The sequence below is a fragment of the Myxine glutinosa genome, chromosome 5 (assembly GCF_964187855.1).
Source record: "Myxine glutinosa chromosome 5, kmMyxGlut1.1, whole genome shotgun sequence".
Classification (NCBI taxonomy): Eukaryota; Metazoa; Chordata; class Myxini; order Myxiniformes; family Myxinidae; genus Myxine; species Myxine glutinosa.
In genome coordinates this window covers 84,395,030-84,413,207 of record NC_136265.1, presented here as the reverse complement: position 1 = coordinate 84,413,207, position 18,178 = coordinate 84,395,030, and the positions used below count along the sequence as shown (strand labels likewise).

Here is an 18,178-nt window from a genome sequence, read left to right as displayed (position 1 = left end):
AACCAATGAACAGATCAATGATGAGGTTGCGGTTGATGCTGCGCTTGAGGATCAATCAGTGATGACAGACAAAGTGCCAGCCAGTGAAAGTGAATTGTCAAGTAATGATCAGGTGGTCTTTATGGAGGTTGGGGAAACAAACAATGCAGTCACTCAGTTTGTTGGAGACAATATAGATTTAAACATTGTCTCTATTCACGGAAACACTCCCTTTCACTCAATGGGTTGGATCGAAGTCACCTCTCCGGCACCACCTTTGCCAGATCCACAGACAACAGCAGCTTTCCCCCGGGTGAAGTTGAAGGCACTCGACAAAGCTAAGATCCTGAGAGGAACTGAAGTAAAGATTATTCCATTTACGAACAGGAAACAGATAGGAACGAACGCGATCATGTTTCTCCCCCTCGCTGAGCTTTCCTCCTCCCTGGCTCATGATCAGCCACTCCTCACTCCAGGTGACACACTCTGGGCAGCGGGGTGGGTGATCAAAGCCAACGATCCTGAGTTCCCACACTCCAACTGGAATGGCTGGATGAAGAGAATCCATGCTAATGATGCAAAGCAGAGCACACAGATCGAGTTCCTCCCAGTTATTGAAGGAGACCCTAATGACCTCTACAGAGCATGTCTCTGAACCCCAGTGACTATGGATGGACAATAGGTGTGCATGGGTATGAGCCAGTTCCAACACTGGACCCCACGGCTCCTGAGGAGCTATTGCAGTTCACGAGCTGTAATTGTCATGGAGATTGCAGCAACCGGCGATGCAGCTGCAAGAAGAATGGGGTCACGTGCATCTCGGCTTGTGGAGTCTGTAATGGCATTACATGCAGAAACTGCAGTCATGATGTTGTTGAGTCTGAAGAAGACATAGACAATGACTGTTGAAACTTCTGACATTGTGAATGAGAAATAACTCTTGAGTATTATATATGTATGTGAAATAAAAGCTACTTTGTGTGTAAATGTAAAAGTGAAAATATAAATGTTAACAATCAACTCAGAATCATGAAAAACCCTTATTTGACCCCTCATAAGTTACTTAAGGGCCGATTTAAAAAAAAAAAAATTCTCGAAAATAATTTTTCGGTACCCGAATTCAACAGCTTTTTTTCTGGGTTTCCCACGGGAGTTGACCTTCAACATTTTAACACATGTTATTACACACCTTTACAAACATATTGGTGAAGAAATTTTTTGGTAACAATTTAGTTAACAGATTTTTGAAATATCTCATAAAATGCCCTTACTAGTATATATGATGCAAAGATGAAGTGATTGGATTATGGAATCAAGAGGTCAAAGGTAGATAAAAAATTCTGTCACTGTGCTTACTAGAGAACCATTGATGGGATTTTGACTAAACTTGGTACACGTATATATTATGATGAAAAGATGAACTGATTTGATATCGGCATCAAAGGTCAGAGGTCATGTCAGGTAAAAATGTGCCTTAAATCAAACTTGGTACAAGTATGTATGATGATATAATTATGTGGGCAGAGGCATACGTTTCGCTATCGTGATGTCGAAGAGTGCCGTACTCGTTTTTCCTCCGCTTCCATCGTTTACCGTTTGGATATTTCAAAATAGCAGGTTCTACTGCTGAAGGTGAAGCGAAAAATTGTAAAACCCAAGTACCGGGCAAAGTCTGCCTGACACGTTTTCCATTAACTGCAGCCCTCAAACCGGGATCTCCAGTTTCCACAATTCCGTTGACCGTATCTTACGTTGCAATGTTTATCTTGCAAGTTGTAAACATCACAAATGTCTTTATTTGTTCAACCGTGTCACAACAACTTTGGAACACAGCATTCTGGTCTTTGGACCTGCCAGCTGCCAGAGTACCGCCAGTCCCTCTGCCAAACAAAACCTCTAGGGAGGCGTTTGTCTGTGCGTTTGTTAGTCAACGAATTGTGACGTGTTTGGAGCGACAGTGGCAAAGAATGTTTCAGGCAGAAGGTTTAAGGCAATGGCTCAAGTCCCATGTGTTTGGGATGTTTAAACCCACTTGGTGCCTGGGGTACTAATGGGATCTTGGCAATTTTGTTCTTAAAATGTCATCTGCATCTCATCATGGCGGAAAACCTGTTTGCTTTGAACCGCACGATCGTTCCAGTCTGACTGATTACCCATGGGCATGGAACCGTTGCTCGTTTCAACAAGGCTGGATAAGCGATCCCGAAAGAAATAGTCTTTGAATGATCCAGGTATAACCGCACACTATTGTTATTACTACTCTGCATTTATCATTGTGTGCTTCACGAGGACTTGAGGATTTGTTCATAAAATTAACTTCGAAATTGACGTTATGGCTTCTTGGAGAGATTAACGTTTAGTTGATGTTAATGTCTCAAGAATCAATAAGGTACCGCATCGAAGGCTGTTAGGTGACCACGAGAAGCTCCTGTCATCTTCAGGTGGAAAAAAAATCCATATTTTTGACTTGCATCGCCGTATGGGCTTTCCTTCGAGGTGGCCACGTCGTTGGGATGTGAATGTCCTCGTAGTGGTTTCTGATCACATGTTTCCACGAGTCGCACGTGGGATTGGAAGCACCCACAGAAGAACTACTTCCTTTTTGTCCGTTCCCAGGTGGTTGCTATTTTTTTTTTTTATACAAGATTGAGGCTCGTTGGGATGTGAATGTCCTCGTAGTGGTTTCTGATCACATGTCTCCACGAGTCGCACGTGGGCTCGGAAGCACCCACGGAAAAACTACTTCCCTTTTGTCCGTTCCCAGGTGGTTGCTATTTTTTTTTTTTTTTGCATACAACATCAAGGCTCGTGTAAGAGCTTACATTGATCACAAAAAGACAAACTGACACATAAAACATACAATAAAGGGAGCGGGAGACAAGATGGGGAGAGACGGGGAAGCACACAAGTACAACATTTGAGAGCATGGACATCGGGAGATCTGTGGGAGGGAGAGGGCTTTGGGGAGAGGAGGCACGGGAATGGGGGAGGGAGGGTGGGAGAGGTGAAAAACACATGGACTTCCAGGAAAGAAGTCGCAATTTCAAAAAAGTGGATCTGGAGTGAATTAGCGGGGGCAGAAAAGATCAAGGTTTGGGATGGGGGAAGATAAGAGATGGTGGTGAACAGCTGTTTTAAAGACCTGGAGGAAGGAGTGGGATTGAAGAGAGTGAGGGAGTTTGTTCCAGACAAGAGTTTATTTTTTTGACATTTTTGACATTAACTAGACATTGAATAGAGTTAATTTTTTTGACTTTTTTGACATTAACTAGACATTGAATAGTTTATTTTTTTTAGACAAGACTTTGAATTATTTATTTTTTTGACATTTTTGACATTAACGACATTGAATCGTTTATTTTTTTGACATTTTTGACATTAACTAGACATTGAATAATTTATTTTTTTTGACATTTTTGACTAACTAGACATTGAATAGAGTTTATTTTTTTGACATTAACTAGACACTGAATAGTTTATTTTTTTGACATTTTTGACATTAACTGGACATTGAATAGAGTTTATTTTTTTGACATTTTTGACATTAACTAGACATTGAATCGAGTTTATTTTTTTGACATTTTTGACATTAACTAGACATTGAATAGACTTTATTTTTTTGACATTTTTGACATTAACTGGACATTGAAGAGACTATTTTTTTGACATTTTTAGCATTAACTAGACATTGAATAGACTTTATTTTTTTGACATTTTTGACATTAACTAGACATTGAATAGTCTATTTTTTTGACATTAGCTAGACATTGAATAGAGTTTATTTTTTTGACTTTTTTGACATTAACTAGACATTGAATAGTTTATTTTTTTGACATTAACTAGACATTGAATAGAGTTTATTTTTTTGACATTTTTGACATTAACTAGACACTGAATAGTTTATTTTTTTGACATTTTTGACATTAACTGGACATTGAATAGAGTTTATTTTTTTGACATTTTTGACATTAACTAGACATTGAATCGAGTTTATTTTTTTGACATTTTTGACATTAACTAGACATTGAATAGACTTTATTTTTTTGACATTTTTGACATTAACTGGACATTGAAGAGACTATTTTTTTGACATTTTTAGCATTAACTAGACATTGAATAGACTTTATTTTTTTGACATTTTTGACATTAACTAGACATTGAATAGTCTATTTTTTTGACATTAGCTAGACATTGAATAGAGTTTATTTTTTTGACTTTTTTGACATTAACTAGACATTGAATAGTTTATTTTTTTGACATTAACTAGACATTGAATAGAGTTTATTTTTTTGACATTTTTGACATTAACTAGACATTGAATAGTTTATTTTTTTGACATTAACTAGACATTGAATAGACTTTATTTTTTTGACATTTTTGACATTAACTAGACACTGAATAGAGTTTATTTTTTTGACATTTTTGACATTAACTAGACATTAAATAGTTTATTTTTTTGACATTTTTGACATTAACTAGACATTGAATAGAGTTTATTTTTTTGACATTTTTGACATTAACTAGACACTGAATAGTTTATTTTTTTGACATTAACTAGACATTGAATAGAGTTTATTTTTTTGACATTTTTGACATTAACTAGACATTGAATGGGGTTTATTTTTTTGACATTTTTGACATTAACTAGACACTGAATAGTTTATTTTTTTGACATTTTTGACATTAACTAGACATTGAATAGAGCTTATTTTTTTGACTTTTTTGACATTAACTAGACATTGAATAGAGTTTTTTTTTTGACATTTTTGACATTAACTAGACTTTGAATCGTTTATTTTTTTTGACATTTTTGACATTAACTAGACATTGAATAGAGTTGTTTTTTTGACATTTTTGACATTAATTAGACACTGAATAGTTGTTTTTTTTTGACATTTTTGACATTAACTGGACATTGAATCGTTTATTTTTTTGACATTTTTGACATTAACTAGACATTGAATAGAGTTTATTTTTTTGACATTTTTGACATTAACTAGATATTGAATAGACTTTATTTTTTTGACTTTTTTGACATTAACTAGACATTGAATAGACTTTATTTTTTTGACTTTTTTGACATTAACTAGACATTAAATAAAGTTTTTTTTTTTGACATTTTTGACATTAACTAGACATTGAATAGAGTTTGTTTTTTTGACATTTTTGACATTAACTAGACATTGAATAGAGTTTATTTTTTTGACATTTTTGACATTAACTAGACATTGAATAGAGTTTATTTTTTTGACATTAACTAGACACTGAATAGAGTTTATTTTTTTGACATTAACTAGACATTGAATGGGGTTTATTTTTTTTGACATTTTTGACAGTAACTAGACACTGAATAGAGTTTTTTTTTTTTACATTTTTGACATTAACTAGACATTGAATAGAGCTTTTTTTTTTTACTTTTTTGACATTAACTAGACATTGAATAGAGTTTATTTTTTTGACATTTTTGACATTAACTAGACATTGAATAGTTTATTTTTTTGACATTAACTAGACATTGAATATAGTTTCTTTTTTTGACATTTTTGACATTAACTAGACATTGAATAGAGTTTATTTTTTTGACATTTTTGACATTAACTAGACATTGAATAGAGTTTATTTTTTTGACATTTTTGACATTAACTCGACATTAACTCGTCGACAGCGTCGACGAGTCTGGCATTTCACTCAGGCCAACTGGCACGGTCTTCAAGCAGCCATCAATCATCTGGACTGGTCTCCCATCTCTACCGCCTCCGACATCAACTCATCCTGGGAATTCTTCCAAAGTAAATTGCTCTCTCTCATGCACAGATTTATCCCATCTCGTCTTCAGTTGTCATACCCTTCCTCCCGTCCATGGTACACGGAATCTTGTGGTGAGGCTATTGCCCAGAAACAACTTGCTTTCGTCTCCTGGAAAGCAAATCCAACGGAAGGAAATCTCATTTCCTTTCACAAAGCCCGAAACAAGTGTGTGTCCACCCTCAGGAGAGCCAGGAAACAATATCTCTCCGTTCTCAGGACCGAACTCTCTTATCTGTCTCCCTCTTCCAAATTCTGGTGGCGTCTGGTCAAATCTGTTTCTGGTGTTTGTTCCCCCTCCATCCCCTCCCTCACCTCAAACGGCTACACAGCTGACTCCGCACGTGAAAAAGCTGAATGCCTCAATTCTGTGTTTGCCTCTAAATCTTGGGTCCCAAACCCATCCCTCTCTGTACCCACCGTACCCAGTCGTACCCAGCTGCTCCTGGACTCTGTATCCTTTCCTCCTGACAAGGTGGAAAAGTTTGTCAACCCTCGACTCGGATTCTGCAACTGGACCTGACGGCATCAGCCCACGGGTCCTAAAATCCTGTTCTTCCGCTCTTTCACTCCCTCTCTCTGTTCTCTTCACCCTCTCTTTTGCTCAAGGTCATTTTCCATCTGCTTGGAAATTTGCCAACATCACCGCTTTGCACAAAAAAGGTGCAAAAACAGATCCCAGCAACTACAGACCAATCAGCCTTCTCCCAATTATCAGCAAAGTCATGGAATCCATCATTGCTTCAGATATAAAATCTTTCCTCTTCTCCAATGGCTTGATCTCTGATCATCAATTTGGTTTCAGACCTGGACACTCTACTCTGGACATGCTGCTTCTGCTTTCTCAACAATGGATGGAGGTCCTCAATGCCAAACAGGAAATTAGAGCAGTCTCCCTTGACATATCACGTGCCTTCGATACGGTCTGGCACCCCGGTCTGCTCACCAAACTCTCCTCTTTTGGTATCCATGGAAATCTCCACGCATGGCTGGCGGACTTCCTCTCTAGTCGTAGTCAACGTGTGGCCCTGAATGGGTTTCTCTCATCTCCTCTTCCTGTTCAGGCTGGAGTTCCCCAAGGCAGTGTTCTGGGCCCTGTGCTTTTTCTGGTCTTCATCAATGATCTCTCTGACTCTCTTGAAAATCCTCTCTATCTCTTTGCTGATGACTCTACTCTCTATCGCTCCATTCTTCATCCCTCAGATCGGCAGTCTGCAGCCTCCTCACTCTCTGCAGACCTGGACAAAATCACAGACTGGGCAAACAAGTGGAACATGTCTTTCAATCCTGACAAATCTCACACTCTTACGATGTCTCTCCGAAAAGACCGACTGGACAACCCTCCCATCCACTTTCTGAATAATCCTCTCCAAGAAGTTCTGTCACTCAAGCTTTTGGGTCTCACTATCTGCCATGATCTTTCCGGGGAAAACCACATTTCAAATCTGGCCTCCAAAGCCAGTCGCCGACTGGGCATCCTCCGTCGTGCGAAGTCCTTCCTTGGCACACCTGAGCTTCTCACCATATACACGGCTTTCATCCGCAGCTCAATGGAATACTGCTCTCCCCTCTGGGCTAGTGCTCCTGCCTCACACCTAGCTCGTCTTCACGCTGTTGAAACCAAAGCATTCAGAATCATTGGAATCTCCCGCGATGAAGCTAACTCCAAGAGCCTCTCACTCACTCACCGCAGGCAGGTTGGTGGTCTTTCCGTCTTCTACCGACTCCTCTCTGGCGTTGCCCCCCCAGCTCTCTCTGGGCTCTGTCCCACAAATATTCCTACAGGTCGCACAAGATCTGCCTGCAACCCTCTTTTGGTTAAACTGCCAAAATCAAGACTCTCTGCTCACCTTCACTCCTTCATTCCTCTTTTCTCCCGCCTCTGGAACAAACTCCCTCACTCTCTTCAATCCCACTCCACCCTCCAGGTCTTTAAAACAGCTGTTCACCACCATCTCTTATCTTCCCCCATCCAAAACCTTGATCTTTTCTACCCCCACTAATTTCACCCCAATTCCACCTTTTTGAAATACCAACTTCTGTCCTGGAAGTCCTTGGTGTCCTTGTGTTTTATACTTCTCACCTCCCCCCCCCCCCCCTCCCTTCCCACGCCTCCTCCCCCCAAGCCCTCTCCCTTCCACACATCTCCCTGCTCTCAAATGTTGTGTTTGTGTGCTTCCCCTTCTCTCCCCATCTTGTCTTCCGCTCCCTCTTTTTATATATTTTGTTTGTCTGGTTGATTTGTTTGTGAAGTAAATGTTAGCTCTTCCACGAGCCTCGATTCAGTATCCAAAAAAAACAAACAAAAAACAAAATTGAATCGTTTATTTTTTTGACATTTTTGACATTATTCAATGTCTAGTTAGAGTTTATTTTTTTGACATTTTTGACATCAACTCGACATTGAATCGTTTATTTTTTTTGACTTTTTTGACATCAACTAGACATTGAATAGTTTATTTTTTTTGACATTTTTGACATTAACTAAACATTGAATGGGGTTTATTTTTTTGATATTTTTGACATTAGACATTGAATGGGGTTTATTTTTTTTGACTTTTTTGACATTAACTAGACATTGAATGGAGTTTTTTTATTTACATTTTTGACATTAACTAGACATTGAATAGAGTTTATTTTTTTGACATTTTTGACATTAACTAGACATTGAATGGAGTTTATTTTTTTGACATTTTTGACATTAACTAGACATTGAATAGAGTTTATTATTTTTGACATTAACTAGACATTGAATAGAGTTTATTTTTTTGACATTTTTGACATTAACTAGACATCGAATAGAGTTTATTTTTTTGACATTTTTGACATTAACTAGACTGAATAAAATTTATTTTTTTGACATTTTTGACATTAACTAGACATTGAATAGAGTTTATTTTTTTTGACATTTTTGACATTAACTAGACATTGAATAGAGTTTATGTTTTTGACATTTTTGACATTAACTAGACATTGAATAGAGTTTATTATTTTTGACATTAACTAGACATTGAATAGAGTTTATTTTTTTGACATTTTTGACATTAACTAGACATCGAATAGAGTTTATTTTTTTGACATTTTTGACATTAACTAGACTGAATAAAATTTATTTTTTTGACATTTTTGACATTAACTAGACATTGAATAGAGTTTATTTTTTTTGACATTTTTGACATTAACTAGACATTGAATAGAGTTTATTTTTTTGACATTTTTGACATTAACTAGACATTGAATAGAGTTTATTTTTTTGACATTTTTGACATTAACTAGACATTGAATAGAGTTTATTATTTTTGACATTAACTAGACATTGAATAGAGTTTATTTTTTTGACATTTTTGACATTAACTAGACATCGAATAGAGTTTATTTTTTTTACATTTTTGACATTAACTAGACTGAATAAAGTTTATTTTTTTGACATTTTTGACATTAACTAGACATTGAATAGAGTTTATTTTTTTGACATTTTTGACATTAACTAGACATTGAATAGAGTTTATTATTTTTGACATTAACTAGACATTGAATAGAGTTTATTTTTTTTGACATTTTTGACATTAACTCGACATTGAATAGAGTTTATTATTTTTTACATTAACTAGACATTGAATAGAGCTTATTTTTTTGACATTTTTGACATTAACTAGACATTGAATAGAGTTTATTTTTTTGACATTTTTGACATTAACTAGACATCGAATAGAGTTTATTTTTTTGACATTTTTGACATTAACTAGACATTGAATAGAGTTTATTATTTTTGACATTTACTGGACATTGAATAGAGTTTATTTTCCCGGACGTGCGATGGGTGGAATTGTATTCTTAACAGCTCGATATCATGGATGCCAGGTTGGGTGTCGCGGACATACCAGATCATTACCAAACCCTCGTGTTATGTGCGTGGTCAACCATCTCTTGTACATGAGCTAGGCCAAAGTGCTTCACTGCCTTCTCCCTAATGATGCATCAACTGGAAGAGAAACAGTGAAATCTGGAATAATCCATCAAATAAAACCTCCTTATCCGCTGGATCTTCGTCTTTCTGTGTTTCACGTAACCACCGGTAACAAAGGTCGTTGGGTGAACCGAGGAGATTCCGGGAGTAAATATTTTTCAGTCATTGCTTGGCTTGTGTTCATCTCAACGCTAGCGTTGGTGTGTAAATAGTAAATACACGTCAACAACAGGGCTGGATTGTTACGGACTTGTTGGGCGTCAGTTGTCTAATTAAAATCTATTTCCATGCACAGGGCTTACAGACAGGCCTTCCGCCCACCTTTGTGCAGCACTATCGTTTGTGAAAAAGGTCAAACTGGACGTGGACAGCGGAAGGTCATAATGGATCGCACTTTGTCCCTAATGTCTGCGTCCAATTGCACAACCCTATGCAAATAACACGCAAGCGATAAAATATTAGATGGCAAAAGCTGGGAAAGCATGTCCGCAGCATTTGTGTGTCACGTAGACGGAAGGTGGGATGGGGTCGGGAGGAGTGGACATAATCACAAGTTTCAAAATGATTAACTTCGTTACCTGGCCTCGTACATCAAAGAATTCAGATATTGCGCTGAGGAACAATAAATGTGGAGGAACAACCCACCAGCCTTGTGTTGAGTATGGGGAAGAGCAGGGCCAAAAGGGCACCATTCAACATGTGCAGCTGCAATCTGTGGGGTGCAAAACACAAGCAAGTAAGGTGCTGACACATGACGGAGCTCACAGCAGCATAGTATGTGAACGGGAGCTATGATTGGTTGGTGTCCATGCTCGAGGCAAGTCATGGAGTGGCACCCTGGGTTAGGGAGGCCTACCTGAAAAGGATGAGGGCAGCTCGGCATTGTGGTAAGACCAGTACCACTATCTTGAGAAGGTAGTTGGGGGTTTAACGGCAGGAAGAAAGAAAAACAACAAAAACTTAACAACAGGAGCAAGAAATCGTAATTTTAACATTATATAATACATAAACAAGCACACAGTGTCTCAGTTCCAAGCATTCAGCAAATGTCAGCCACGTACAGTTGGACAAACAAAAAAGGGCACAACTCCATGGAAAATTGGCGAAACGCCCCGAAACTCAAACTTGTTCTGCAACTTTTCATAATAAAGCCATGCACCAAGTTTCAGTTGAATATGTTAAAGGGAATGGGAAAGAAAGGGAATGTGGAAAAAAAGTCTGGAAAACCACAGGTTTGGTGGGATGGACAGACGGACGGACGGAGAGCAAACCTAGCGTCCCCTCCGGGGAAACCTACACCACATTCTCTTGAATTGACCACACCGAGACCATCAAATTGTTTTTATGAAAAACAAACAAACCTCAAGTTGGAAAAACGGAAAATGAGGCCTGGTATTTCTGCACGATGATGCATTTGAGTTGCGTTGGATCTCACTGAGATAAAGCACACCTGGCAACATTGCTTATCGCAACATGTGGCCAGATCATGCGAGAGTCAGGTGTGCAGGTATGAATTCGCACCTGAGATCTCACGAGCTCTCCAAGCAAAGTAAATTTTTATTAACGCAAACATTTTATTTCCTGATCATGACCAGGCAGATATCATGCCACCTCTCAGGAGCTCTCGGGGGTGCATTCAGGTACAACCTCACCTCGCCTTATCCCTTATTCCACGCCAACCCCATCATGATCTTCATAAATAAGCTACAGAATTCCCATGTGCTGGGAGAAAGAACAGGTTTGCCATTTTTGACAAAACAAGTTTGGGATTTTTCACCAAAAGTTTTGCAGAAGGTCGAGGAACGTCCAGGGTTAGTGACTGCCCCATAAACAACTTCACTTGAAGTATTGATACAAGCGTAAACATAGTGCAAAAGGTCAGGTTGGAGGAACTAGGCCTAAGTAGCGGGACCGGGCAAGATGTTTCATTACCTCCACCACCAAAAGTTGATGGAGGTTATTTTTACACCCCTGTTTGTCTGTGTGTCCCTGAGCAGGATATCTCAAAAGGTTGTGGATGGATTCGAACAAAACTCGGTGGAGAGGGCATGTGTGTACAACAACAACAACAACAACAACAGGCATTTTAAGGCCATTTTCCCTGCAAGAGCGGGGGTTAGTCTTGCGGGCCCCATGACAATCTTCTCCATTTTGCCCTATTTTCTGCATCTCCCCTTGTTAACCCCCTTGCCCGCATTTCTTCTTCCACCATCTTTAGCCAAGTCTTTCTCGGTCTTCCCCATCCTCAACTTACTTGCACATTCATTTCCATCGCTCTTCCCAACCAGTCACTTTCATCCTTCCTCAACACGTGACCAAACCATCTCAACCTGTTCCTCTTCACAGCATCCATCACAGGCTCTATTCCCATCATCTTTCGCAATTCATCATTTGTCTTCCTCTCTCTAAACGACACTCCACACATCCACCGAACCATTCGCATTTCCACCCTTTCCAGCCTTTGTTGCTGCTCTACGTTCATTACCCATGTCTCGCTCCCATAAATCATAACACTTCTCACACATGCAGCATACACCTTTCCCTTCAGCTTCAACGACACTCCCCTCCTCGTCAGCACGCCACTCAGTTCCCGAAACTTCTTCCATGCACATATCACTCTAGCAACGGTTGCCGAGTCTGATCCACCTTCTCCATTCAGCATGTCTCCTAGGTAACAAAATGTTTTCACACCTTCCAGCTTCACACATTCTCCAAGATCCAACTCAACATTTCCTCCATCTGCAGCTCCCTCTGTGCATACCTTACACTTGAATGTAGCTGCCACACTGGTTAATGACCCTTTCAGGCCACATTTTTGATGAACCCACTGAGCGTAAATTGCACATTGAATGGAGCTCACTACGTCACACATGTGTGTGACAAGGAAGAATTGGTTCAATTTTGATGAAGATTCAAATCCAGATCAGAGAATTTTTAAGTGATTCTTCACCATTGAGTGATAGGCCAAAAACTATATATAGCAGGATATTTCAAAAAGTTGTTGACAAATTATGATCAAACTAGGTGGGCGAGTTGGTTCCAGATCCGGCCTATCGGTGGGATACAAAATGTAAACTCTTCAGCCTGGTGGAGGTATGCGCTCTACCGAGTGCGGTTCTAGTTCTAAGTAGCGGGTCCGAGCAAATCTTCAATTCTAGTGATCTATTATATTAAAAAGCCGGTGAATTCAAAAAGCACTCTCCTGCGTATGCTACCCAACTACCAACTGTCTGCCAGGACAAGCTGGTATCTATCTATAATTCCAGTAATCTCTGTTTGTACGTTTGTTTGTCTGTGACCGCTGTTTCTCGACAACTACCGGTCCGATATACTTGAAACTTGCCAGGTATATTGCTAGGGACCCGAGGATGTGCCTTTTCAAGGTTTTAAATTAATCGGAGAAGTACTTACCGAGCTATGTCCAAAAAACGCTTCAACCAATCAGAGAGCAGCGAGCTATCACGTGTGCCGAACGTGGCGATCAGACTCTATTTCACGTTGGCAAACTATGTTGCCGCTATGTTGGCGTTAAACTATGTTTTAAAACTAATGAAAACCATTTCATGTAAATAGAGGGGGGGGGGGGGGGGGGGGGGGGGATTGTCACTGTACTCGCAAGCCGTTCGCCGTTCGCTTTGGCGTTGCGAATGGACCAAAACATTTCATGGACCAAACCATTTCATGTAAAGCGTTCGCCGTTCGCTTTGGCGTTGCGAATGGACCAAAACATTTCATGGACCAAACCATTTCATGTAAATAGAGGGGGGGGGATATAATTTTAGATATATATATAGTACGGGCATTGGCAAGGAACGGGCACCCACGTACGGGCAATGCCCTAGTCTATCTATAATTCCAGTAATCTCTGTTTGTACGTTTGTCTGTGACCGCTGTTTCTCGACAACCACGGGTCCGATATACTTTTAACTTGCCAGGTATATTGCTGGGGACCCGAGGATGTGCCTTTTCAAGGTTTCATATTAATCGGACAATTACTTACCGAGCTATGTCCAAAAAACGATTCAACCAATCAGAGAGCAGCGAGCTATCGCGTGTGCCGAACGTGGCGATCAGACTCTGCCTCGGACGGCACATTTGACAGCGTATTCATTTATTTCACGTTGGAAAACTATGTTGCCGTTAAACTATGTTTTAAAACGAATTCAAACTGCGATTAAATTAAAACGATTCATCGTAACTGCGATTTGCGAACTTCCGGACAGTGAAGACTGTCCGGCAGCACGCTTTCCGGCAGCCAATCACAGAACGCTTTGTTGCGTAGGCGTGGCCGATGTGAGAGCGAGCGGAGCTGAGCGCGTTACGAGCTGACCGCCATTACGGTTCGTAATTCGATTTCTTATGCGCATTATTTCTCCCAATTCAGTCAGAGCGAAGGGCGGAAGCGAAGAGCGTTGTTTTTTTTGTTTACGGGCGTACGGGCGGGGTAGAGCGTACGGGTAGCGTTTTTTTTTTTTTTTGGCAAGGAACGGGCACCCACGTACGGGCAATGCCCTAGTGCAGAATAACACCAGATTGCTTCTTCCTCTCCCAAGAGCCATCGATGCTCCTCCAGACTTCATCGCATCAATTCGATGAACCCGCAGTCCCCGATTTCCTTCCCATTAAGGACTTTTTATCCTTTTGGGAGACAGGCATGTCGTTGCCTCTGCCGAGGTGTTCGCCCCAAGCTCTAGAGCAGAATTCAACCTCGGTGTAAATGAGGGTCGACAAAGACCTGACCTACGAAGACCTGCCTTTCAACCCATAGTTTTCCGGAGCAGCAATTCGGGAAAAGCTCATAACATGGCACTTCTTCTCCCTCTCTTATTGCGTGGCCTGACGTAAGGAGCCCGAGCAAATGAGCCGTGTTTACCTCGCTAAATATAGTGCAACTCAAACCACCGAGATCCCAATCCATTGACATCGAGGCCACAATAAATTAATACAACGCAAAGTCTGGGTCGAACAGTGAGCCCCCCCACCGTCCTCCTCCTTCCCTCCCCAAACGCAGAGATAGTATTGATTTGGGGACAACTGGGGCTGCATTTTCTTTTCACAATCACCTGTAGCCGAAACCCTCAACATCACACATTTCCACCCACAACCGAGTTCAGCATCCACCCCCTTTTCACCTGCATGACGGTGACCACGTGACATGGGTTGAGCAGGTATATGAGAGTACGTGTGGAGAATTTGTATCCCATCTCCATGCCAAAGGTCAGTGACAAGAGACAGAGAAGCAGAGTGCGCACGACCTTCGGTTCACCTACGGGTGGTACCGAAGAAGTAGTCCGTGGGACCAGGTTCGCCAACTGGCCACGAAGACCCTTCCACGCGAACCACATCTCGATCAGCGAAACGCCCACCATCAGGACGCTTTCGGCGGCTCTTTGTCCCGGGCTTAGAAAGGCCACGCAGGGGGCTCCACCGTTCCCTGGCAACGTGTGGTCCACACCCCCGTAAGCCAGGTCCAGGAGATGTTCCATGCAAGATGCCGGAGCCGAAGCCACAGAACTGCGGACATTGGGGTCGGGAGAGCATCGAGTCCCACAGGATTCGTCCATCGTCCAGTGGATCTCCAGCGTTCCGTCCAATGCCCAAAGCAACCGGTGGCATCAGAATGTGCTGAGATGAGAGAGAGAGAAGAGGGGAAGGAGATCACACGGACAAAGATATTTTAACATGAAGAACAATGTTCGAGGATAGACAAAAATGGGGGGCAGGACGACAGGCCAGTGAGCATGTTCCAATCACAAATCTATATATCTCCTCTTTATATCTCTCCCTCCCTCCTTCCTCTCGACTTCACGCTTCCTCCCTTCCTCCTCAATTTATCTCCCCTCCTCTCGATTTCCTCCCCTCCCCGCTTCCTCCTCCCAATTCACCCCTCCTCCCTCCTCTCGATTCCCCCTCCCTCCTCCCCTCCTCCCAATTCACCCCTCCCTCCTCCCCTCCTCCCAATTCACCCCTCTCTCCTCCCCTCCTCCCAATTCACCCCTCTCTCCTCCCCTCCTCCCAATTCACCCCTTCCTTCCTCCTCTCGATTTCTCTCCCCTCCCTCAGTCCTCTGGATTTCCCCCTTTTTCCTCACTCTTTCCGATTCCTCACACATTCCTCCTCTTGACCCTCCCCTCCTCCTCCTCTCCCTTCCACTTCTCGATCCTCCCTCTTCTCGATCCTCCCTCCTTCCTCTGGACTTCCCCTCCCCTCCCTCCTCCCAATTCCTCACACCTCCCTTCCTCCTCTTGATCCCTCCTCCCTCTTCTCGATCCCCTCCCTTCCTCCTCTCGATCTCCCTTCCTCTTCTCGATCCCCCTCCCTCTTCTCGATCCTCCTCCCTCTTCTCGATCCTCCTCCCTCTTCTCGATCCCCCTCTCTCCCTCTTCTCGATCCCCCTCTCTCCCTCTTCTCGATCCCCCCTCCCTCCCTCCCTCCCTCTTCTCGATTCCCCCTCCCTCCCTCCCTCTTCTCGATTCCCCCTCCCTCCCTCTTCTCGATTCCCCCTCCCTCCCTCCCTCTTCTCGATTCCCCCTCCCTCCCTCCCTCTTCTCGATTCCCCCTCCCTCCCTCCCTCTTCTCGATTCCCCCTCCCTCCCTCCCTCTTCTCGATTCCCCCTCCCTCCCTCCCTCTTCTCGATTCCCCCTCCCTCCCTCCCTCTTCTCGATTCCCCCTCCCTCCCTCCCTCTTCTCGATTCCCCCTCCCTCCCTCCCTCTTCTCGATTCCCCCTCCCTCCCTCCCTCTTCTCGATCCCCCTCCCTCCCTCTTCTCGATTCCCCCTCCCTCCCTCCCTCTTCTCGATTCCCCCTCCCTCCCTCCCTCTTCTCGATTCCCCCTCCCTCCCTCCCTCTTCTCGATTCCCCCTCCCTCCCTCCCTCTTCTCGATCCCCCTCCCTCCCTCCCTCTTCTCGATTCCCCCTCCCTCCCTCCCTCTTCTCGATTCCCCCTCCCTCCCTCCCTCTTCTCGATTCCCCCTCCCTCCCTCCCTCCCTCCCTCTTCTCGATTCCCCCTCCCTCCCTCCCTCCCTCTTCTCGATTCCCCCTCCCTCCCTCCCTCTTCTCGATTCCCCCTCCCTCCCTCCCTCTTCTCGATTCCCCCTCCCTCCCTCCCTCTTCTCGATCCCCCTCCCTCCCTCTTCTCGATTCCCCCTCCCTCCCTCTTCTCGATTCCCCCTCCCTCCCTCCCTCTTCTCGATTCCCCCTCCCTCCCTCCCTCTTCTCGATTCCCCCTCCCTCCCTCCCTCTTCTCGATCCCCCTCCCTCCCTCTTCTCGATTCCCCCTCCCTCCCTCTTCTCGATTCCCCCTCCCTCCCTCCCTCTTCTCGATTCCCCCTCCCTCCCTCCCTCTTCTCGATTCCCCCTCCCTCCCTCCCTCCCTCTTCTCGATTCCCCCTCCCTCCCTCCCTCTTCTCGATTCCCCCTCCCTCCCTCCCTCTTCTCGATTCCCCCTCCCTCCCTCCCTCTTCTCGAATCCCCCTCCCTCCCTCCCTCTTCTCGATTCCCCCTCCCTCCCTCCCTCTTCTCGATTCCCCCTCCCTCCCTCTTCTCGATTCCCCCTCCCTCCCTCCCTCTTCTCGATTCCCCCTCCCTCCCTCTTCTTGATTCCCACCTCCCTCCCTCTTCTCGATTCCCACCTCCCTCCCTCTTCTCGATTCCTCCTCCCTCCCTCTTCTTGATTCCCACCTCCGTCCCTCTTCTCGATCCTCCTCCCTCTCTCTTCGCGATCCCCTACCTCCCTCCCTCCTCTGGATTTCCTCTTCCTCTCTCCCTCCCTCCTCGCGATTATCCTCCCTCCTCCCGATTTTCTTCCCCCCTCTTCTATCTCCTCTTCCCCTCCCTCCCTCCCTTCCTTTTGCTTCCTTCCCCCATCCCTCCTTACACTTTCTCTCCCCCTCTCTCCCACCTCATCTCTTCTTCTCCACACCACAGTCGGTCTCTGTCCCTCTCTCCTCACTTCTCCCTCTCGCTACTTGTTGCTTCGTTTATAATGACACTCAACCTCATTCCTCAGGTTTCCCTTTCACTCACTCGCTCAATCCCTCAGACACTCACTTCATCACGATCCCTGCTTTCCCAATCGCCTTCGGCGAACTCTCCGAGCCGCCTCTTCCCGAGACAAGTCGACGCCACGACGCGCGCCGACCCTCGAACAGCGAACGAGCGACACGGTGGCGCTTTCATAGTGAGGAGGAAGAAGAAGCTTGCAAGGGTCGGGGAGAGGGTGGGAGGAGAATGAACCGGTCGCCCGGACGACGGAGAAGGTGGAGAAAGAAATATGGCGGGTGTGGGATACGTGTTGAGAAAGGAAGGTGGGAATGAGGATCTGATGACGATGGATACAAGTAGCAAGACGGCGGAAGAGTAATGGATGTTACAGGTTGTTTTGATTATTTTAGTTCCTTATTGGTGAAGCCGTGGAGATCGTCCA

General features: G+C 43.5%; 1 protein-coding gene across 1 annotated transcript in view; it reads right to left on the bottom strand.

Annotated features, from left to right (window-relative positions):
* The window catches only part of TMEM164 (transmembrane protein 164), a 37,933-nt gene extending 19,990 nt beyond the window's left edge, over window positions 1-17,943 (bottom strand). Inside the window, exons 1-4 of the mRNA XM_068116866.2 lie at window positions 17,803-17,943; window positions 14,884-15,376; window positions 10,608-10,657; window positions 10,397-10,463 (exon numbers count right to left, since the gene is read on the bottom strand). Coding sequence (XP_067972967.1) covers window positions 10,397-10,463; window positions 10,608-10,657; window positions 14,884-15,315 — 549 coding nt within the window. The 5' untranslated portion in view covers window positions 15,316-15,376; window positions 17,803-17,943. The remainder of the gene's footprint in view (window positions 1-10,396; window positions 10,464-10,607; window positions 10,658-14,883; window positions 15,377-17,802) is intronic.
* Window positions 17,944-18,178: the final 235 nt, after the last annotated feature.